This window comes from Nannobrachium achirus (assembly GCF_963921795.1).
Source record: "Nannobrachium achirus genome assembly, chromosome: 16".
Classification (NCBI taxonomy): domain Eukaryota; kingdom Metazoa; phylum Chordata; class Actinopteri; order Myctophiformes; family Myctophidae; genus Nannobrachium; species Nannobrachium achirus.
This window is the reverse complement of record NC_137823.1, coordinates 41,767,633-41,792,862: the sequence shown is the minus strand read 5'-3', so window position 1 is coordinate 41,792,862 and position 25,230 is coordinate 41,767,633. Positions and strand designations below refer to the sequence as shown.

Below are 25,230 nucleotides of genomic sequence, written 5' to 3'. Positions count from 1 at the left end.
GAAAAGTTTGGATATCTTAGTTAAATCAATATCGTTCATGTGAAGTAGTTTGTTTATGCTTATTTGTTGAAATGATAAAAATCGCTTTGGTGAATTTCTACGGGGCATGACATAACCCCTTTAATAGAGTAGAGAGAAGCTTTCTGCTGCAGAGCAGACAGAGAAAATGGAGTTGCCATAATCTACCTGTGATTAAATAAAAGCATGATGAACTGTTTCAAATATGGGCTTAATATTTTAGAGAATATTCTTTTCAAAGGATCAAACCCATAACCTTGTGTTCGAAAGACGAGTGCTCTACTGACTGAAAAAAAAAGACATGACTGCACTCACAAGCATTGTGAGCTTGTAGATTTGCTGTTTGTGATATTTTTATGACAATTAAAAAAAGATTTACCATTATTACCGAATGCTGACACAATATCAATAGTTATTCGCTCATACTAGGTCAGGACATGACATATGTGTCTCCAGAAGAATGTATGTACCTCTGTCTGCAGTGACTCAAAACACTTGCTGTCTCGGTCATCCATTCTCACATTAACCCCTGGTGTGTTGACCTTTATGTTGACATAAGCCTATGTCCAGGCAGCTTGTTTGCACAACTGTGCTGCAGCCTCTTAAAGCTCTGTACGTTACGGCAGTGTTTCTCAACCTTTTTTCTGCATGGGCACACTTTTCATGTCCCAAGAATCCATGGGCACACCAACATAATACGGGGTTGTAAATATCGTCACTGTCGGGAAGAAATTTGTACGTTTCTTTGCAAAGTAAACCCTGCTTCATCATAGAAGGCTGTCACACAACAGTAGTGAAAACAGCACAAGTGTGCTTGTAGATCGGCTGTTTGAAAATAAAAGCCTGAAAATAAAAGCCTGGGTAACAAGGTATCAGGGGGAAGATAAGACTTAACCAATGAGAGTCCTCATATTGTCACTCATCCTACTGTACGTCATCGTAAATCGTTTTCACCTGGTGTGGAATTCTTTTTGGCACACACATGGCACACAAGTGTGTGTGTGTTTTTTTTTTTTTTTGGAAATGAATGCCCTACTTTGTCATAACCTAAGTAGTGACAATTGCAGATATATTGTGGGCTTGTATATCTGCTATTTTCAGCATTTTAATTACATTTATAAGACTGTACAAGGTTTCCACCCGACAGTGACGATATGCATGTAGGTTGTCTACTCTGAACAAATGGAGACAAATTCCTACCAGCTGTGATTGGTTTGGCAAGGAAACAACAGAGTGTTGCTCATGAGTGGGACTTGAACCGGTTGGAGTGCATTTGCCTGCTTTAAGAGTTCCCTTAAAATGCACTTACGATTTCCTTGCGAAACATTTCCAGCTTATTCAATATAACCTTTAGTAAAATCTGAATCAGACGACTAAGGAGGTTTCGGTAAGTGGACACAGTTCTCCTGGCTAATTCCTGGCTGTCTATACTGAATCAGGCCTAAAACTCTCCATCCCTTTTACTGTAATTGTGTGTTATATGTCCTTAGAGCAGTGGTAGTGGTTATTATTGCCTGTGTGATTTTCCTTCATTTCTTCAATTCGTTTGGAAATAGCAAAAATAGCAGATCTACACGCTCACAATGTGTCACACATTGACGCATTTCTTTGTTAAAGACACGCTGGAGCAGAGTCCTGCAACGTGCCGGGGCCCCGCGAGGACCCGACAGGTATTTGACCGGTCAAAAAATAATTAAGAGTGGCAGCCGACCTGGCGTTTATGTAAATAGGCTACTGCTGTATATTGCGTAGCAAACACTGAGGACGGCGTGCAGGGACGATCGAGTGCGATGCCATTTGGAAGCATGCACGCACCGCTGTAGGCTATTTACTTTAATGCATGTAATTACGGGTAGACGGCCGGGTCAATACTTTTATGGGCGGGGCGGATCTGGTTTTGATTTTGATATAATGACGGGTAACGGATCAGTCCGTGGATCTGATTAATGACGGGCAGGGCGGGCGCGGGTTGTCAAAATCGGACCCATGCAGGACTCTGCGCTGGTCCTGGAGTGCTTTTCTTCCTAGCGTCAAGCATCTTGTTTCTGAGCTCTTGGCTGCTCTGGGTAGCATATAGTTCAACTTTTAGGAGAGGAGCACCGCTCATCAATGTCACTTTCCTATGCAGAGGGGGCGAGAGAGACATGCCCACCTCAAATTCAGTTCTTTTACACATATTTCCACCCAACTCTGAACATTTTTTGCAGGGTGCATCTCAATTCATGGCCATCCATCTACGTGACATGTATATGCATTTTCTTGTCTGTACCCCTATTTTGGGCATGCCTTTGTAGCATTCTGGATATGCTTCATATGCTTCTGTGGACATTGGAGCAGTGGTTCTCAAGCTTTTCAGGCCACCACCACCCAAAAAGAATCAATTATTCTCTCCTTTCACACTCCGGGTCTCTGGTCTCCTGTTTGCCCCATCGAATGAACCGGGAGAAAGGTTATGGGAATGTGTTATTGCTTGCTATTTCAAGTAACACCTCAAATCTTGCGCTGGTCTTGCCACAATCATGGCTGTAGCAGGAGTCAGGACCGACGGTTCCCTCGCCCAGCAGACTGTCTGCCCCCTAGTGTACCGTCCCAAGAGATGCAGTAGTATAGCCTGGCACTGAGCTCTGTGTTGTCTGGCATGTGATGGGTGACATAACTTGTGGGCATGAGGAAGTGTACGGAGGGTGGGGGCACACAGCTGACAGCTGCCACAGGGCATGAGTTAATATTCCCTATTCCAGGTAACAGCTTTGCCACTAGTTATGTAAGCCTGGCCGCCACTGACACCACCCAGCTTTTTTTTTATTTTTGGCATTTTTTAGGAAACCAAGGGCAGAGAGAGAGAGAGAGAGAGAGAGGAGAGGCATGCGAGGCATATTTGATCCCGGGTCCTCACGCTACACAGGGAGCATATGGTGTGTCCTAGACACCAACCCCTTGCGACTGCACAGATGAACCACTTGAACCCTGCATAGACTATCTACAAACTCACAAATGTAGCTCTTACCTATTTTCGCTGAATGTTAGCCTGATTTCAGACTCTGCGCTGTGGAGCTTGAGTCTGACCTTGTCCCATTCCCCCCTCCCCCTCCCCCTCCCCTCTATGACAGGAATCAAATAGGTCGTTGTCTTTGATGCTTTCATTGATTAGAGAGATCACTAACGAGGTGTGCACAACCGCCTTTGAAGTTCAAAGGGAGAAATTAAGAGCTCTGGCTGAGCTCCCCCTCCCTCCACTGTTTCTGTTGATTTTCTGTTTCTGCTGATTTGCTGTCTCGTTAGACCCACCACCTCCTCCGAGGCTCAGACTCTCATTGGCCTGGTCTTGTCTCAGACCAGAGTAACTCTATATTTCCTCCAGGCACCACCTCTTTAACTGACTAATTAAGATTAATTAATTACAGAAAATTAACGCGATTAAAAAAATTAACGCATTTTAATCGCACTTAGTTTTTGCACCACAGAACCTTCAGTTTCGGGCATACCGATCATAGCGATGCCAACCAAGAAGAGACGACAAACGCAAAGGGAAAAGTAGCCGATCAGAGCGCTTTGCTTGGCCCAGTGGATGCGAAATTTAGATTAAAAAAACTCACTTGTTGGGTACAACAAAATGTGTTTTACTTGAAAAAAAAATGCTTCTCAGGTCAAATATCGATGTGCGATTAATTGCGATTAATTAATCACAGAGCCTGTAATTAATTAGATTAAAAATTTTAATCGCATCCCAGCCCTAAAAATTTCGCTAGACCCCCTGGGAGATGGAATGCTGAGGTGGAGCGCAACAGCTACCATCAGCTCCTAGTACTTGCCACATGACTTTCTGCACCAAAGCTGTGCTACTCATGCGCTGAGTTGGCGGTGCCCATTGTAGCGTTCCAGCCAGACACAGAGCAAGCTCAACTGATGAGTTCATATCCTTTATTTTCTCAACGTGAAAACTATAAAAACACCATAGAAAAAGGTCAATTAGAAAACATCACATTAATACATTTGTGTTCAGATCCTTTGCTAATTCATTATATTTCAGTGCATTTCAACAATTCATCATGAATCCAATAATTAAAATCATGTAAATCACCATGAAGTTAGAGCCATATAACCAAAAAGAGCCAACACCAGCATCAAGAAAACAAACAAAACAAAAGAAGAAACAATTGTATCAAAACATTTAGCGCTCTGCAAAATAAAACAAACAAATACCTTGTGGCCCTTTCCAGCTGGCGCTATTTCATTTGGTCCGTGCAGTGTGACACAAGCGATGCTGTCGGGGAACAGTATATTTGGTCATTAGACTTGCATTCATTTGTAGGCTATTATGCCCGGTTATTGGTGACAGATTAAGGACTCACTCTTGCTCCAGGTCAGTATCCTCATTCTCCTTCCTTCATTTGCAAACGCATTCGAGAATGCCGATGAGGTTAGTTTGTTTGATGTGGGACAGAGTTGCGGGCTGAAATGATGAGAGTTATACCCATTTAGAGACTTGTTCAAGTGCGTGTGTTTAAGAAAGGCGATTGTCGGCAACGTCAAAAGACTCACTTGTCCTCCAGGTTAAAGAAGTTCCCGTCCTCACATAGTATGACGTTATTTTATTTAAGTTGCAAGTTCGCCCCAAACATTTCCATTGTTTGGCCGAACCCCCGCAGCGTGGCTCGTCGTCGTGACTGTCAAACAATTCTCCTGCTGAAGCGCGCGTCCGTTTAGTGCTCGTTCCCAAGGGAGGAAACGCCACCGCTGAGCGAGAGAACCAGAACCCTTCAGACACAAGAGTTAGGTCAACCCCGGGGCAGTTACACTCCCACCTAAAATCACAGTGGTTTAAGGTAGGCACAGGTGATTTTAAAGGTATTAACGCTCCAGGGAGTGAGAGTCGTGACCTACAAGGCAGGTTCGCCGGCCTCCAACAAAAGGACCAGCTTCTGTACGGACCGTTCCAGTACTGATGGCTTGCATAGTCGCTCGCCCTTCTTGCCAAGCTTCCGGTCACCAAGATTGATTTTCACTCGCCGAACAAGTCCGTCACGGTCCGTAGTGGTGTCCACGACTCTGCCCAGCCGCCATTCGTTTCTGGGCAGGCCATCATCTTGCACCATCACCACATCTCCAACATGGAGATTTCTCCGTGGGGCGTGCCACCGCTGTCTGGTTGCGATATTGGCCATATATTCTTTGCGCCATCGACTCCAGAACTGTTCGGCAAGGTATTGAACATGCCGCCATCTTTTCCGGGCATACATGTCCTCTCGTACAAATGTACCAGGTGGAGGTAAGGCTTTGACGGACTTCATAGTCAGGAGATGATTAGGAGTAAGTGGTTCAAGGCTGTTTGGATCGTTTAGATTGTCGATGGTGAGAGGACGATTATTTATTATGTTCATAGCTTCATACAGGAAGGCTCGTAAAGAAGCATCATCCAATCTGCCTGAGGAGAGCTCGATAGTTGCCTGTAGGATGCTTCTCACAGTACGTATCTGACGTTCCCAGACTCCGCCAGCGTGACTTGTGTAAGGAGCGTTCATACTGAAGTCACATTGCTTCTCAGAAAGAAACACGGCCAGTCGCTCTTCATTGACTTCTTTGAGAGCTTCTTTGAGCTCATTTTTCGCACCGATGAAATTGCTCCCTTGATCAGACTTGATCTGACGAACCGTACCTCGTATGGCAATGAAACAGCGAAGACCACTGATAAAAGCGTCTGTTGTCATATCGTCAAGCATTTCTACATGAATTGCTCGGGAAGAGAAGCAAGTAAAGAGGAGACCATAACGCTTATTGACCTTCCGTCCTTGCTTCACAAGGAATGGACCAAAACAATCCATGCCACAGTAGGTAAAGGGCGGTGATGGGTTCACCCGTTCGGGAGGCAAGTCGGCCATTTTCTGCTCCTCCGTCGGCCTTCTGTGTCGTCTGCAGGAGACACACCGTTGGATGTATGATGTCACAGCTTTATTTATCCCCTGCATCCAAAAGCCCTGCGACCTCATCTCGTTTAGGGTGAAGCCCCTTCCCTGATGCTTGACTTCTTTATGACAATATGCAATTATCATCCTGGATAGCGGGTGGTTTCTTGGAATTATTGCGGGATGTTTCAGTGAATCTGAAATTGATGAGTTGCGCAATCTTCCTCCCACCTTGAGTATGCCATCTACATCAAGGAAGGCATTAAGATGATACAGTTTGTTGTGACATGGCAACAATGATCCCTTGCGTATGATCCTTAACTCCTCTTCATACGTCTCCTCCTGCAGCGCCCGGATGATGACCTGCTTCGCCTTCTCCCTTTCTGCTACCGTGGTGAGATCGGTGGATTTGTTCTTACTGACGTATCTGATGATGCGAGCAATGGCTCTAGTAGCCTGTGACCAGGTGGATAATTTGCACAGGCGATCTATGATGCTTCGTTGCTTAGTTGCTTCAGTGTTTAACACCAGGGAGCTTCTCACTTCCGGATCGCCGGTGACCAGGTCAGGAGCATGATCTTCAGCTGCTCTAATCTCTCTCTCCCACAGAAAGACTGGCCCTGTAAACCATCTGGAAGATGAGAGCTCGCCAGCAGTCAGACCTCTAGAGGCGAGGTCGGCAGGGTTTTCAGCAGTGGGGACATATTTCCATTGCCGCGGAGATGTGCTGAGATGGATCTTCTGTAACCGATTTGCTACAAAGGTATGGAAACGTCGTGCTTCGTTGTTAATGTATCCCAGCACTACTTTCGAATCGGTCCAGAAAAACTCCTCTGCACCTTGGTATCCTAGCTCCTCCTTGAGCATATCGCTCATCTTCACAGAGACAACTGCGGCAGTCAATTCCAATCTTGGAATGGTTGTAATCTTAATTGGCGAGACACGGGATTTCCCAATAATTAAGGCACAGTGAATCTTTCCTTCCTCATTTTGAAGTCTCAAGTACGTACACTGGCCGTACCCTATTGTGCTGGCGTCAGCAAAATGATGTAGCTCGGTCTTGACTGGTTTCCCAAAGTCAGCGGGTGCATAACACCGTGGTATCACAACCTTATCCAAGTCAGCCAGGTCACTTCTCCATCTCTCCCACCGTGGCTGAAGTTCATCGGTCAGAGGGTCGTCCCATCCTATGCCACGCCGGCACATCTCCTGAAGGATCCGCTTCCCTGTCAGTAGGAATGGGGCTACGAACCCAAGCGGGTCGTACACAGACGCAACTGTGGACAGAAGGCCTCGGCGAGTCTCAGGCTGAAGTTTTAGATTAACTGCGAATCCAAAACAATCCAATTCCACATTCCATTGAATCCCCAACGCTCTCTCCAGCGGTAGCTCGTCAAAGGAGAGCTTGAGGTTCTTCAAGTCTGCAGCACGTTCCATAAGTGGTATGCTCTCCAGGACGGCTCGATCATTTGATATGAATTTGTGCAATCTGAGACCGCCCTTGGCACAGAGCTCTCTGGCTTCTCTGGCAAGCTGGATGGCGCTTTCAGTGCTGTCCACACTTGTTACTCCGTCGTCAACATAAAAGTCCCTTATGACGAACTGTGAGCCAAGGGGATAAAGGTCATGGTTTTCTCTTGCAAGGTGCTTTAGCCCATAATTCGCACATCCTGGGGAAGAAACGGCACCGAACAGGTGTACGTTCATGCGGAAAACCTTGGGTTGTGTCTCCAGATCCCCCCCTTTCCACCAAAGGAAGCGCAGGTAATTTCGGTCATCCTTGTTTACATAAAATTGATGAAACATCTTTTCGATATCGCACATCAATGCAACTGGGTGCCGTCGAAATCTTATGAGAACACCAGTCAGGTTGTTCGTCAAGTCTGGCCCCGAAAGCAGATGATCATTCAGACTGGTCCCTCTATATTTAGAAGAGCAGTCGAAAACGACGCGAAGTTTGTCTGGTTTCTTGGCATGGTACACGCCGTGATGGGGAATGTACCATCTCTCACCTTCTGGCCCTTGATCTTTGACTTCCTCTGCATCCCCTCTTTCTATTACTTCCTCCATAAAGGTTGTATAGTGCCTTCTATAGTTGGCATCCTTGAGCAGTTTCCTTTTCAGATGATTGAGTCTCACCACAGCCAGCTGCTTATTATCTGGTAGGCAGGGTCTCTCCTTAAATGGGAGGGGCATTTCATAATGGCCATGATCGGTTTCATGTATGCCTTTGCTTATCACCTCAAGGAAAGCAATGTCATCTTGAGATACTCTCTTGTCATCCGCATCGCTGTCTTTAAAGTCATTCTCCAACATGCGGATGGCGTCAGCAGGGGTGACTGGGGGTAGCTCCCTAGCGGTGAGTCGATGACATAGACCCATGGGGTTTGAAGGATCGAGGGATGGGGAGGAGCACCCTACAATGGACCACCCCAGATCTGTCTTCACCGCATAAGGCTCATTAGGTTTTCCCAAAAGGACCCGCTTGGGAGCCATCGCTGCAGAGCAGTTGTAGCCTATTAGAAGGCCTGCTTCGCAGTCTAGAAGCGATGGCATTTCATTTGCTATCTCTGAGAGGTGACTCCAGTTCCTAGCCGTCTCGCAGGTTGGAATGTGAGATCGATTGGCAGGTATCCAGTCCTTTGTATAAGTCGGCGGGAGGTCTACATAAGTAGCAGAGTCATATGCCCGGACTCGAAGCCCCAAAATTCTCTCACTATTTACGAGTGTATTACTGCCGTTCATAGTGGTTAGTTTCAACTTTACAGGGTGCGTTTCTGCTTTTAGGGCCTGACTCACCCCCTTCTCGATAAATGTTGTGTCGCTCTGGGTATCCAGTAGTGCATAAATGAGCTTTTCTGTGTTTGGCTTGTTCTTTATTGACACCCACACTGGTACTGCCATTGAAGTATTGAGTGATTGTTCTCCAGACACACTAAGTGATGTTGCTGCTGGTAGATGGTCAGTGTTGTCTTGCACTTGAGGGGCTTGTGACTCTGTGCCATAATTGAAATTATGAAGGCAGGTGGGGTGTTTCGCCTGACAAACGTCACAAGTATGGCGATAGCGACAACTCTTGGCGTAATGGCCAGCTTTCAGGCATGCATAGCATAGCCTATTCTCTTTGATGTAGTTCCGCCTTTCCCTTAGTGCCATTGCGATGAACTCTTGACAGCTCTGAAGCTGGTGGGTGCTGTCCTGGCAAAGCAAACAAGAGGCTCTTGTGCGAAGTTGCTGGCCACTACTCGTGGCTGTCTGAGTGCTGAGAACATGAGCGTTGTTTCCTCGGTTCTCTCTGGCGCCTTGCCTCTCACCACTTGGCTCAGAGGAACGGAGAGCATGAAATGATGTTATGGGGTTGCATGCAATGTCTGCTTCCTGTGCTATGAAGTCTGTAAAGACTTTGAGACTAGGGAATTCTTGGTCCCGATTCAAACTCTGAGTTACTTGTCGGTTCCACATTGCGGCCGTCCAGTCAGGTAACTTCTTTACAAGCCTCTGGTTCTCTTCACAGTCGTTTAGGATTTCCAGACCTTTGACGTGTGGGATTGCGTCGTGACAGGCATTTAGGAAGTCAGAGAATTCTCTGAGCCCTGCTGCGTCTCTGGGATGGATTTTGGGCCAATTTGCTAGTCTCTCCCTGAAAGCTCTCTGGATAACGAAGGGTTGACCATATCGCATATTGAGTCTATTCCATGCCTCCTGATATGCTTCTCCATCGCTCCTGTAGAAGGTGCCCTCAAGGACCCTGCGGGCTGGTCCGCCTACGTATCTCTTGAGATAAAATAACTTTTCTGCCGGGGATATTGCTCTGTGGCCGATCAGGGATGTGAAGGAGGCCTTCCATTCAATAAATGTAATGGGGTCCCCAGTGAAAATGAATGGCTCCGGCAGAGGGAGCCTATTCAAGGCCATGCTGTCTCGAAAGGCCTGTGTGAGGGCAGATACATCTGCCTCCTCACCACTGACTGACAACACATCCTCTCCCCTTTTTGCCTGATCGTAGGCCTTTGCCTTGGCACGGGCTATTTTGACATCCCTTTCAACTTGAAGCCGCTCCAGGTCCCTCTGATGTTTCCTTTGTTGTTCCTCCAGGTCCTGTATGCTTTCTTTTTTCCTCTGTTCCTCCATGTTTGCCTCAAACTCAGCTTCCTTTCCCGCTAGTTCCGCTGCTGCCTCTGCACGGCCAGCTGGCTCAGATGGTGCCTTAGAGCGGCGGCTGCTGCACTCTGACGGTGCTTGAGATGGAGGACCAAATATTGAGTGAGTATTATCACACTTAAGCAGTTTACGAATATGCTGGTTTTCTTCTAGAGCATCCGTTTCCTCGTGTATCATCCTGTCGAAGGCTATTGTGAGTATGCCATTTGAAACAGATTCGCATGCATCTACTTTCCTTCTTATCTCGAGGTCTGGGGTAGTATATTTCCGTATATCGTTGTAAATGCGAAAAATGTCCTCCTTCATTTTGACCAAGGAGTTGGTCAAAGTTTCCAGTTCACTTTCGATCATACTGGTCTTTAGCTGGGTTTTTGCATTGCGTACAATTGGCTTCCATTTTTCATATGCATTGAGGAACGCCTGTGTCTTTTTCTCTGCCATTTCCTTTTGAAGTGCTAGCATTTTAGGTGTGGGTGCTGACTTGCGAGCAGACCGCCGAAGGGGTGAAGATTGAACATTTTCCTCCAGTGTATTGTCCTCCTGTGTATTTTGAAGGTCCTGTAAATCATTTTCCTTTGTTTTTAGTACTTTCTCCAGCTCTTGTTTTTTAGAGGGGTCCATTTCGGTCTGGAGGGTCTCTTTCAAGTCTTTTATTTCCTTTTCAAGTTCCGAACAAATGTTACCAACGTACCAAATGTTACCAGCGCTTACTTCTGGCATTGTCATTTTGATTTGAGATATTTAATCGCAACGAAGTGCAAGGTCCCACGCACAAATCAACCAATCGAATAACGGAACCTTAAATATTTGTGTTGAAAATAATCCCACATCGACTCATTTAGTCATGCAATAGAACCTTCAAACAGAGCAAAAGTACACATATCATTGACCTTTTAATCGTTTTTCCTAAACCCTTTGAAAGACACAGATTCACTCATGGCATTGGAATCATTCAATCATTTGAATAAACCTTTGAGGCGTAAATGTCCACATGCCGTTGGGCATAGAATGTTCAATTTGTGTTATTTGTGAATATGTTCATGTATTTGTGTGATTTGTATTCATGTGTGTGTGTGTGATCACCGGGTCTGTGCATCAGAGATAGTATGGCCCGGTTTAGTTGATGTCCCGGTCTTGTTGCAGAGCAGAGGGGAGGGCAGGTGCATCGGGAGGCGGGGTGAAGTTTTCACTGTAGCGTTCCAGCCAGACACAGAGCAAGCTCAACTGATGAGTTCATATCCTTTATTTTCTCAACGTGAAAACTATAAAAACACCATAGAAAAAGGTCAATTAGAAAACATCACATTAATACATTTGTGTTCAGATCCTTTGCTAATTCATTATATTTCAGTGCATTTCAACAATTCATCATGAATCCAATAATTAAAATCATGTAAATCACCATGAAGTTAGAGCCATATAACCAAAAAGAGCCAACACCAGCATCAAGAAAACAAACAAAACAAAAGAAGAAACAATTGTATCAAAACATTTAGCGCTCTGCAAAATAAAACAAACAAATACCTTGTGGCCCTTTCCAGCTGGCGCTATTTCATTTGGTCCGTGCAGTGTGACACAAGCGATGCTGTCGGGGAACAGTATATTTGGTCATTAGACTTGCATTCATTTGTAGGCTATTATGCCCGGTTATTGGTGACAGATTAAGGACTCACTCTTGCTCCAGGTCAGTATCCTCATTCTCCTTCCTTCATTTGCAAACGCATTCGAGAATGCCGATGAGGTTAGTTTGTTTGATGTGGGACAGAGTTGCGGGCTGAAATGATGAGAGTTATACCCATTTAGAGACTTGTTCAAGTGCGTGTGTTTAAGAAAGGCGATTGTCGGCAACGTCAAAAGACTCACTTGTCCTCCAGGTTAAAGAAGTTCCCGTCCTCACATAGTATGACGTTATTTTATTTAAGTTGCAAGTTCGCCCCAAACATTTCCATTGTTTGGCCGAACCCCCGCAGCGTGGCTCGTCGTCGTGACTGTCAAACAATTCTCCTGCTGAAGCGCGCGTCCGTTTAGTGCTCGTTCCCAAGGGAGGAAACGCCACCGCTGAGCGAGAGAACCAGAACCCTTCAGACACAAGAGTTAGGTCAACCCCGGGGCAGTTACACCCATGACCTTGTCTTCGAAAGGCGAGTGGCGAGTGCTCTACCGACTGAGCTACCCGGACAAAATCTATGGTTGACTAGTTGCTGAATTTTCCCCTGTTATTATGACATACCCAGAATAGGGGTCATGTGGTTAAATAAGACTTTACAGTAGCAGGTAATTGCATTTACTTACACTCCCATGAGAATGAATAATAAGAGGGTTGACTCAGAAGTCGAATTTCCATCTTTAGTCTCACCATTTCATATTTTAGCTGGAACTTTTCCCCTCACTTGACAGACAAAGTTGCACAGCGCCCGCGGCTAGCTGTGTACTGGTGTCAATGAGGAACATCAACAGCGCGCTAACACTGGGGAAACTTGGAAAAATCCTGAAGAATGAGTGTCGAAACTTTCTCTGCCTGCAGTGTGACAGGTGTCTAGTGAAGAGCAGCTACTGTAACCTGTGCCGTGTCTTCAAATTGTCACGGACAGGAATAAACCTGCCAAGATTAATATACCGTATATTCACAGATTTGATACGATAGCTCTGTCAGTTTCCACTTCTTAACTGTCTGTTGGTAAATCAGATTCCATCAGCCACCCAAGGACACTAAAACTTTAGGATGCAGTTTCTCAGTGACGACGGTGCTGATGTGCTGTGTGTGTGTGTGTGTGTGTGTGTGTGTGTGTGTGTGTGTGTGTGTGTGTGTGTGTGTGTGTGTGTGTGTGTGTGTGTGTGTGTGTGTGTGTGTGTGTGTGTGTGTGTGTGTGTGTGTGTGTGTGTGTGTGTGTGTGTGTGTGTGTCTCCTCCACAAACTCACACTGCCACCCAGATTTGAGTTGTTTCAACAAAAGTCTGAAGACTACACTTCAAATACAGTCTCGATTCCCTTGAATTGAGTACATGGTATGGCCAAGCCCAGAATGACCCACATTCACACCCGAGTTACAGCACAACCCTGAAAATACTGTGTATTGAAGATGTTTTCAATACAGAGTTCACATTATGCCTGATGAAAAGAAAAACCCAACCAGTGCTTCAAGAAGGCATAATATTTTTCTCATGTATGTATGTGTGTGTGTTCTAAGTTCGCTCTTTCAAAGGCTTCCTACAGCGCCACCCTTTGGCTAATTGTTGTAAAAAGTAATAGCACACATCGACTCCACAGTAAGCTAAACACATTAAAGTTTGAATGGTGTTTTTCGGTGTAAGTATGTAGGAGTAGATAGCTGCCAAACTTAGATGACTGATAGATAAATAATGAGGATAACATGTGTGTTCACTTTTCACGGCCCACAGGTTGAGAATCACTGAGACTTGAACAAGTGTTGCCATGTTCGCTTATTATAAGAGACTTTAGGCTTCTCTTTCTGTAAAGATGCTTGTAAATACCGATTGGTGGTTGTGGTTTGGTTGGGGGGGCTTGTTTCTTGCTTACTTAATCTTTGAATTATATTGTTTAAACCAGTGGTTCTCAAATATTTTCAATGTCAGGGACCCCCAGATCAATATGTAATTTGTCCACAGATTGACTCCTGTAACGGATTTGTGTTTTTCTTTTTTGATTTGTTTGACAATAACGGATCGATGCGACGTGTTGTGAGCTTGTAGATCGGCTTTTTTCAAAAAGCTGATGTATATGGGTTGAAAGTCGCTTCTTTTTGTTTTCATAGACCGGCTTGTTGCTTGTTTTTCTCTCAAAATCTGCCAATGCTGACTTGAATGTGTACCCACAGGGCCGGCTGTTCCTGTCGGGGTGGACGTACAGGTGGAGAGTTTGGACAGCATATCGGAGGTAGACATGGTAAGTGGCTTTGAATTTTAAAGTGGCAAAACACAGCAATGCAGGAGATTCTCAACCTTTTTCATTTCAAGGACCCCCTGTTTGATATTCATTAAGTCACTGTTTACCAAACATGCTCAGGTCGCCGACCAATTTATATGGGTCTCGAGTCAATGTCTCGTTTCGTAATGTCTTGTAAAAAATGAATAAATAAGCACAGGTCTCCACCAGGTAAGGTTGGTTATTGTGGGCCAGCAAGGTTCAGAGCCATACATTGTGGGCTTGTAGAGCTGCTTCTTTTTTCCCTTTTGTTGAAGATATGTTTTGGGGCTTTTACTGCCTTTATTAATTGGGGATAGTGGAGATAGACAGGAAACAGGGAGAGAGAGATGGGCGTGACATGCAGCAAAGGTCGTCGAGAACAGGATTCGAACCCGCAACATGCTGTCAGGCTGCACAGGGCCCGTATGTGGTATGCGCCTGGACCACTAGGACAGCGGGCGCCCCAATCTGCTTCTTTCACTGGTTTGTGTCCCGGTGTTGTTAGAGTGATACATCTACACCCTTCAGTGTACGAAGAACATACAGTATTTACTATTTATACACTATAAATAGAGTATTTTAGTTATACATTACATTTGGATTCAAAAAACAAATACAAAATGCTTTGGGGGAAGATAATAATAATAATCATTAGATAATAATAATCATTTATACACTTTATTTGTATTGCACAAAGTGCTAAGCAGAAGAATTCACCACACAACACATAAACCAATAAACCAGTTATTATATAGCCTAACAGTGAATATATGGCATTTTAAAAAAGATCAGTGATCAGTGATCCAGGAAAATATATGGCATTTTAATGAAGATGATGCCAGAATGGCTGTGAATGTTACATGCCTTTCATGTATTCCGTATTACATACTCCATAGATCACTCCCATGCCCTCCCGTGAACTCATCGAGGTGGCATTCAAATATGGAGCGCTCCATTTGTACCCAGTAATGAGTTGCTGCGACTGGGGGTCAGCTAATGTCATCTAATTTCGTATCCATTTGAGGTTTCTGTCAGAGAACATGTACATGTAAAATATCTCCACTTTCCAATGAGTTTCACACAGACCATATTTCCTCCAGTGAGCACACCATCAACAGGTATCATTAATCCCGCACCAACCATAACGCACCTGTCATTGTGTGTCCCAAGTTGCACCAATTCATTATTAGGTGAGTACAAACACAACGCTGCAACTTTTAAAGCCGCAGTGATGACTCGCCACCCCAGGAATACATGAAACGTAGGCTATGTAATATCACAGCCATCACAGAATGAATATGGGCATATTCACTGGCTTCATTCGGCATGTTTACATCTATTTATTTCAATTATCCTCCTTATTTACAACAGTGTCTAGTCTAGTACCTTTTACTTCAAATGATCTAGCTGGGCACTTTTCTCCTTCACACTTGGAATATTTTACCTGTGGATATTAGATGCATTTCATCACTGTTCATGTGTAGGTGTAACAGACGTGATCGTGCGTTGTGTTGAAAAGCACCACAGACCAGGACTTCTCATCTGAGCAGATTTATTCTGATAAACAGAGAAACAAATCAATCACTGGTCTGCTCTGGACATATAGAATGGCTGAACACAGGCTGGAAATAGAGCAGATACAGTGAAATTAGAATACTATCTAAAGCATCATTATATGTCATAATATCTCTGTGTACAAATCAGCCTCATGGTGGCGCTATAACAGGCCGATTTGTGTGGCCTGGTTGTTACCAGCTAATCTCCGGCGCCGTTGGCCCGATCGCTGCCAAACTGAGCACACACACTCCCTGGATGCTAATTCAGAACCTCTGCCCCACATTTTTTAAATCAGCCTCATGGTGGCGCTATAACAGGCCGATTTGTGTGGCCTGGTGGAGACCTGTGCTCGGAAGAGCACTGCTTCTAGTTATTAGTGAAGCTGTCACTCTTTTAAACTGTTTTAAACATACTTTGAATTTAATGTTTGTTATACTATCTATAGATTCTAATGTATATGGATAGCTCATGGTATTTGTTGATCTAACCTAACCCTATACTCTTTACCTATTAGTTGCTTTCAACCTGGCATCCCTAATTTTGGCATGCCATATCGTAGGTGAAAACATCCCGAAACCTTTTCCAGCATTCTTCAGTAATTTCCCAGAACAGCAACATTTGCAGCTATACAACCGGATCTGAGGTTGCAGATCAGCTATTTTCACTATTTGTTGTAGGGCTTATGTGGTTAGGCCACCTTATGTGGTGATGTTTTTCAGGGTTTGCTAGCTCCTTTCGGGACCTCTCCCTCCGCTATACAGCTTCGAGATTACACATCCCTTTACAAGCCCATCTGAGAATTTTCCGGCATTAGTTTGCCACGTTTTTGGCCATTCTTACATTCACCAAACATCGTATCCAAAAAGTAAAGGTCCTATACCCGTCTCTCAGATGTCTACTTTTTTAGCGGAGGGGGTAATCCAAGTGATGTGTTGAAACAATACTTTTAAAATCGCTCGTTTTGTCAGCCAGTTCCATGTTTTTGTCAGCCTGTGGCCATTTTTCTCGCCCTGACCGCTTGGTGGCTGCAACACAGATTAATGGCGAGTCACGTGTGCGCATTACTGCTTCCGTAATATTTCACTGGAAAAAACATGGAACTGACAAACAAAGTGAGCGATTTTAAAAGTATTGTTTCAACACATTGTTTGGATTACTCCCGCTGCTAAAAAAGTAGACATCTGAGACAGGTATAGGACCTTTACTTTTGTTTAGTGAAGGTAAGAATGGCCAAAAATGTGGCGAACTAATGCCGGAAAATTCTCATATGGGCTTGCATTGGTTATTGTATGGTTTACTGATGTCTTTGTTTGTGAATTTATACTCTCTTTTCTGCCTCAAAAACGAGATGGTAAACCTCATATGGTAAGCCTTATACCAATAACAAAATTTTAACAAACACAGACACATGCGCACGAGCACGCACGCACACACAAACACATTACCAACGAAGCATTAAAGAAAGTTGAGAAACATTCCTCATTAACAGCATGGGAGTGGACACCTCATTGGCCACCTCATGAGTACTAAACTGATTAAGGCACCATCTGTATCCCCACCGTCATCAGTGTTAATTTACACTAGAGCTTCACCCAGAATGTATTCTGTCAATGACACGCAGCAACATGCTTTTGTTAGTTCTCAGGATAATGGAGGTCGTAAACAAACAAAGATAAATATGCCATTTTTAGCTACAGCCCCTTCATCTGTTGTTTCCAGCTGGATAACCAGACAGCCCTGCAAACTTTTTCAGCTCGAGACCCAGAAGATGCATTTGGTGTCTAGTACCAGGAGATATAAAAATACACCCTAAAAAATGAGTATATATATTTAAATCTTTTTTGAGCGGTGCTCCTGGAAGGAGCTAAGCTCCAACATCTGGCTTTGTCCGGAACGCAAAGCGTGGCCTAAATCTGGCCTACATATTGGCACAAAGTGATCAAAGTTTGTCGTACGCCCAATCGCCCACTAAATGTACGGGCCCTGAAGCGTTATCCTGGAATCAGACGAATCCGCCAGTGCAAATTTGCCCTTGTGGTATAGTCTGGCTACGTGAGGCTACTGAAACGTGGCCTACATCTGGCCTACATCTTGGCACAAAGCGCTCAAAGTTTGTTGTACACCCAGGGTCACATTGGCCAAGCTTCCCGGGACGCTTAATGAAATTATCTCATGAATAGCACTGCTCACGAATAGCACAGCTTATTAGGAAACATACAAAAAGGGATATTCACTTGTGAGTCCCATAAAAATACATCTGTGACCAAAAAACATGTCCCAACTCACTGTTTGGGACACAATGCCAGAGATCACGAAACCTTTGTTGTCAGGCAGTAGCTCATTTCATACAGTGTCAGGGAGGGTGAACTCATGTTGTGTAATTTAATGACTATAATGATGACTATAATGAGACTTCTGTTTTTGGTACCCAAATTGGATTCCAAATTGCCATGCTGGTGTCGTCTTAAGCTCCTGTGAGATGGGATGACAACCAAGGACTACAATTAATTTTGACCACGGCAGTTTGTACGTTTGATCGGATCAGAATCTCTTATTGGGTTTCCTGCAGTGCTGCAGGCTGCAAAGTATAGAGCCTTCGTCCTATTCTTCCTGCTCAACACTCCCTGCTGACAAGTGCTGCCAGCCCGTAGGATTATGTGCAATGACAAATATCCCCCTCCCCACCCGGTTTCCCCCCAAACACAGGCCAACCGTGTTCGTATAGCCGCCCTACAAAGCCGGATGGTGATGGTGGGGAGGCACTTTACCACCCGAGCCCCCTGTTGATGACATTTATTAATGTTGTACTAATAAAGTATCCAATCAATCAATCCACGGCTGTCGGCATTGCAGTGTGAGCCAACGTGAGCCATGACATCACACGTTTCGCGGTTTCCCTGTAACTTGCTCGTTTAGATGGAAACGCGAGGAGAAGTGTTTTCAAACATTTCCACCCTGGGAGGGAGTTTCACTTTGTTGTGCTTTCAACCCCCGAAAACACTGTTCCCGTCTAAACAGACAGCATACGCTACGGTATCTGACATGCACAGGCCCTTAGAGCAGTCCATCTCAAATTAGAAGACAGACAGGGCATGCTTACACATAAACAGTAATGCAATGGATCTAATATACCTAACTTGATAATTTGAAGTAAAAGGTACTAGACACTGTTGTGAATAAGGAGGATAATTGAAATAAATAGGTTAAACATGCTGAATGAAGCCAGTGAATATGTCCATATTCATATCTCTTTAGTCAGAACAGTGTTACATTGCATGATTATGTATGTATGTATGTGTTCTATTCTGTTCTACTATTACACCAGTAAGACTCCCTAATCGGGAGATAAGCGACCGTTGGTCGCTTATCTCCACAAATAGGCCAAAAGTTTGTTTTACCAATTATCAAGACATACGTGGTTACTCATTGAAGTTGAATCTCCATATATGGAGATAACCTACGCATCACACTAAGTCTGACCTCACCAGCCCATATTTGGGCATGAGCAACTTATGTCTCCATATATGGAGATATGATGACATCACACAGTCCTCAGCCGATGATGTGGCGTGATGTCATACAATACACAAACGAGCCCTACAGTATAAAGGGGCAATTCTTGCCAGGAAAGAAGCATTTCTTCGACTCAGACCTTATCGCCATGGTTGGCTTATAGCAGCTGTCGGTAGATAATGCCGGTCTTATATACTCATTGAAGTTGAATCTCCATATATGGAGATAACCTACGCATCACACTAAGTCTGACCTCACCAGCCCATATTTGGGCATGAGCAACTTATGTCTCCATATATGGAGATATGATGACATCACACAGTCCTCAGCCGATGATGTGGCGTGATGTCATACAATACACAAACGAGCCCTACAGTATAAAGGGGCAATTCTTGCCAGGAAAGAAGCATTTCTTCGACTCAGACCTTATCGCCAGGGTTGGCTTATAGCAGCTGTCGGTAGATAATGCCGGTCTTATACTCATTGAAGTTGAATCTCCATATATGGAGATAACCTACGCATCACACTAAGTCTGACCTCACCAGCCCATATTTGGGCATGAGCAACTTATGTCTCCATATATGGAGATATGATGACATCACACAGTCCTCAGCCGATGATGTGGCGTGATGTCATACAATACACAAACGAGCCCTACAGTATAAAGGGGCAATTCTTGCCAGGAAAGAAGCATTTCTTCGACTCAGACCTTATCGCCAGGGTTGGCTTATAGCAGCTGTCAGTAGATAATGCCGGTCTTATATACTCATTGAAGTTGAATCTCCATATATGGAGATAACCTACGCATCACACTAAGTCTGACCTCACCAGCCCATATTTGGGCATGAGCAACTTATGTCTCCATATATGGAGATATGATGACATCACACAGTCCTCAGCCGATGATGTGGCGTGATGTCATACAATAAACAAACGAGCCCTACAGGGCAAAGGTGTGACGTGTGACGTGTGACCGACCGACCGACCGACCGACCGACCGACCGACCGACCGACCGACGGACGGCCGGTGGAGGTTTTGATACTAAGCTGCGACCTTACGGTCGCAATTATCAGCCCTACGATGGCTGTGATATATTACATACATTTCATGTATTCCATATGCACAGCCACAGATCATTCCCATGCCCTCCTGCACTGGTGAGTCATCGCAGAGGCTTTAAAAGTTATAGCTCTGTCTGTGTGTGTACTCACCCAGTAAATAATTGGTGCAACTTGGGTCAGCAAATATCTTCTAGTTTCACATCCATTTGAAGGTTGCTGACAAAAAACAAACAAACCACATGATTCTTCCCACTTCCTCCAGTGTGCACATAGCGGTATGGGGCACACATTGACAGGTGCGTTAAGGTTGTTGCAGGATAATTAATGATACCTGTCGATGGTGTGCTCACTGGAGGAAATGTGGTCTGTGTGAAACTCTTGGGAAAGTGGGGATATTTTGGTATTATTGATATTTTGGGAGTTCAGCTGGCTTCCCATGGTTCCTCTCTGTGATGCGAGCACAAGTTTGAAATCGGTTGGTCCCATATATGTGTATGACCATATATGGTTGGATCAGCGGTTCTGGACAAATTTGAAGTCGGTCAGTTGGATGGTTCTCGAGATGCGTGAACTGCAGACGCACAGACATACACACAGACGGACACACACACACACACACACACACACACACACAGAGATTTCATGCATTTTATTGTAGGATAATCAGTTTTGTGTCAGGGTAAATTCACTCAAACTCAAGCAGTTTCAAGATTACATACTGACAAGATCATGTAAACATTAGCATGACTGTTAAAGGAACATCAGGATAAATTAACATTTTGAACAACTATATAATTTGAGTAAATGCTTTGGCCATCCTATTCTGGCTGGAACATTCTGCGATAATAGACGAACTACAAGCTCACGTCGTGTCACATTGTGAGCTTGTAGATCGACTATTTTCAGCTAATACTGTATATTTATCGTATAGAGCAAAAACTGTTGTATAGCTGTAATGGTAATACATTCAAGTATCTGGGTTTAAGTGATTAAAATAATGCTCTGGATTCTATCATGTGGGATGAATATTACACAGAAGCAACAAAACGATCCTCCCACCCAATATCCGTAGCTATACAGTTTGAGGCACAAAAAGTACAGCCTTGACATACCAATAAGCCTGCAAAACAGTTGTTCCTCGGAGCCATTGCGAGGCATAAACATATGAATGTCTTACATAACACCAGGCAGGCATGTGGGTGCCAGGAGTAGAATGCGTCACCCCCAGCAGCAGTTCTTCCACCCCATGTCTCCCTTTATGTAATGATGTGAGGAGAATGGCATGGATGGAGGATGTTCTCCCATGTTGAGAGGCAGAGCCATGTTGCTTCAGGACCATTGTGTGTGTGCATTGCAGCCGTTGGGGAGGGGGGAGGGGGGTACAGAACTGATTAGTGCGGAGGGGTGGTTCTCAAATGTTTTGATGTCAAGGACCACCAATTGATAACTCATTTGGCCACGGACCATGATATGATAATATCTTGTGCCAGCTAGGGACCGCCATAAAAAGATTTGTGTTGTTAAAATGTTTCTGTTCATTATTTCTTCAAGCATGTATGTCCAAAACTGAAAAGCAATACAAACTATTAATCACAATATATATATATATATATATATATATATATATATATATATATATATCTTAGGGCATTCACGAATAGTGATTTTTAGTATTCAAATTATTCGACCTCAAAGTATTTGAATAGTCGAATATTCGACAGGACTGGCCAAACTGACTAAACTGTCAAATATTAATAGTAAGCAAGAGGCGAACATTGTGAAAATAGCCGATCTACATGCTCACAACGCTCGCGCTGCGAGGCGTTGTGAGCTTGTAGATCTGCTATTTTCACAATATTTATCTGCGGAACCGAGTCACATTAAATGTAATACCTACAATTCCAAGTGCTTGTCAGGATTCTTATGACTTCCTATCAAGCCAAGCTTTATAAACCATTAAGAAATATATATATTTTTAAAGACAAAACAATCAAAAGATAAAACTAAGCGAATATTCGACTTCGGTGAACAAAGTCGAATAGTGACTTTGATATTCGAATATTCAAATAGTCGAATAATTGGTGAATGCCCTAATATACTGTATGTATATATATATATTCCAAATTGTTGCCCTTTTTTTGCCCTCCCCCCTCCACAAGAAATAAAAAGCAGATCTACAAGCTCACAACGGGGCGCGTTGTTGTGAGCTTGTAAACATATGTTCCATGCTCAGTAAACATATGTTCCATGCTTACAGTATGTTGAGCTTGTGTTTCATCATACTAAACAATCCATACAAGTGTAAGGTCGCTGTTGGGGGGAAACCTCACATGTCCACATGAAATGGTGAAGATAGTCCTACTCGTAACTCGTTGCATTGCGACGCGTTTGTGAGCTTGTGGATTTTCACTGCTTTCGTGCGACACTTGTTTGATGAAGTGCTTTGTGAAAATATATTCTAAAACGTTGAAATACTGAGATACGAGGTTTCTGTCCGACAGCGATGATGATAATCCAGAGAGCACAGGGTCAGAGCAGGGTAATCCCAATGCTGTAAGCCAGTGTTTGCAAGCCAGAAGCAGTAGTGGAAAAAGTACTTAGTTTTAGTTTTTACTTAAATACCACAATGTAGAAATAGGCTACTATTCATTGAAAACACCAGTGTTTGGTTCTGGTGACTGATGTGCTTCTAGTGCTTGAGGGGGCTGTGTTTTTTCAATTTTCAATTAAAATAAAATACAATTAATGAAAAGGGTAATAAAAGAAAAACACTACACCCTCACAGGACAATGTCAGTCACCAGAACCAAGGACGTGTGTTTTCAATGAATCTAACATGGTTAAAATGGAGTTTGAAGTTACAATGGTTTTGTATAGGAAGGGGGCTGATTAAACGGATATCAAATATCTAAATAATCAATCAAGCAACTTAAAAACTGTCTGGGGTGCACACAAAAGCCTGAGTAGACCTTATAATAATCCCCAAACATGTTTGTACGTGAAAAATCCCAAAAAGCAGATCTACAACATGACTGGCTATTTTCGAATAGCTGAAGTATAAAATCTGGCTTACAGTAATTGGTTAATGTATGTTTTGTAATAATAATCTAAATCTACAAAGTAACTCAATCAAATAATTGTAGTGGAGTAAAAAGTACAATAACCTATTTATCACTGAGATGTAGTGGAGAAGTACGGACATTAAAGTATGGAAATACTGAAGTGGAGTAAAAGTACCTTGTACTTAAGTACTGTACTTGAGTAATTGTACTTAGTTACTTTCCACCACCGAGCAGAAGTCAAGGGATGAGGGTTCATGCAAGGGCTTTTGGTATCGTTCTACAATGTGAAGTTGACTAAATCACATTGATTCACTCTAACATGTTAGAGATTCCAGTAAATTATGTTGTTTTACTTGAAATAAGTGTTAAATAGCTGATAGAAATCTTGGCTATAGTGTTCGTTCAGTAACAGGGGAAATTCAAGTTCAAGTAGGGATACCAATTTCATCCAAGAGAACTCAAGTGGAAGTACAATAAGTGGAAGTAATGATACAAAGAAATGAGCATGGAACTGGAACACTTAATTTGGATGAAATTTGCAATCCACCTGAAAATGTATTTTCAAAGAGCTGGAGAGACGGAGAGAGTTATGGAACACTCACTCTGGCAATATCAGAATAATTAGAGTTTTTACTTTTAACCTTAACACTAAAACGTTTTGTTTTGTGCATTAAAGCTAAATTAACAAAACATCACTTTAGCCAATCTGTATCATGACAGAGTATGCTAATACACTATAACTAATTCAACTGCATTGGTTGCTCTACTCTACCATTGATAAATGTACACCCTGTTGTCAGGTGGGACCCCTACTGGTTGACAAGTAGTACTGCATGTACAATATAAACCCCTATGCCAAGTGGATTGCTTTGCCTGTTTGTCTGTTTGGAGGTAGTCCCATAACTAAGCCATGTTGTAGGAATGCATGCCAAAAATAGGCTGTCTGTAATCACTTTGAACCAGAATTCGTCAGAAATGGCCGATCTACAAGCTTGTAGATCTGCCATGCTGTAGAAATGAATGCCAAAAATAGGCTATCTACTTTGAACCAGAATTCGTCAGAAATGGCCGATCTACAGTACAAGCTTGTAGATCTGCTATTTCTGGTGAAGAGATGTAGAAGAAAACAAGAATTAAAAGTATAATATTTGCCTCTGAGATGTAGTGGAGAACCTAGTAAATTAAATGTACTTAGTTACTTTACAGAACTGCTTTCGTCTGATCATCCTTGTCTTTCCGTGTGCCCTAGGACTTCACCATGACGCTGTACCTGAGACACTACTGGAAGGACGAGAGGCTGGCCTTCCCCAGCACCACCAACAAGAGCATGACGTTCGACGGCCGCCTGGTCAAGAAGATCTGGGTGCCTGACGTGTTCTTCGTGCACTCCAAGAGGTCCTTCATCCACGACACCACCACGGACAACATCATGCTGCGTGTCTACCCCGACGGCCACGTGCTCTACAGCCTGAGGTGAGGACATCTCAGTCACTCTTCTAGAACAGGGATCACTCAACCTTTGGGCCATGAGGCCCACTGGTGGGCTTTGGGATGCTGAAAGAGCCACGTAGGGCCCCAAATCATTGGCAAAACATAAATAGTTTAATGATAATACAATAAGAAAATTGTGGTATTTCTTTCCCCAGGATGGGAGTACATGTTTGTGCTTTTACCCCTCAGGCCAGGAACACATTTTTGTGTATTACAGTACATGTACAGTAGCCTATGTTACAACCTTTCTTTGAAAATAAGTTTTTCTGATTTTCTTCTATGAAAGCCAAAGGTGTACTATAAGCTATCAAGTAGTTTTGGAATTTTGTTTCTAGCTGCTACAGAGGCTGAGTAAAACAGGGGATCATTTTCAAATTGGACATTGGACGTTTTTAAGGCTTTTTTCAAATCAGACTTAGGCCTAAATGGGTTAAAACCTTGAAAATGTGTTTTCATTATTATACCAATAAACAGTAATAGTATGTTAGTTCTATTGATCCAAGCCGGAAGACAATTAATTGATTAATTAGTAAATAAAA

General features: G+C 43.6%; 1 protein-coding gene across 1 annotated transcript in view; it reads left to right on the top strand.

Annotated features, from left to right (window-relative positions):
* The window catches only part of LOC308300549 (gamma-aminobutyric acid receptor subunit rho-2-like), a gene marked incomplete at both ends in the record, with an annotated part of 48,248 nt that overhangs the window by 12,764 nt on the left and 10,254 nt on the right, over positions 1-25,230 (top strand). Inside the window, 2 exons of the mRNA XM_080744409.1 lie at positions 13,919-13,986; positions 24,450-24,673. Of these exons, the coding sequence (XP_080600535.1) occupies positions 13,919-13,986; positions 24,450-24,673 (292 nt within the window). The remainder of the gene's footprint in view (positions 1-13,918; positions 13,987-24,449; positions 24,674-25,230) is intronic.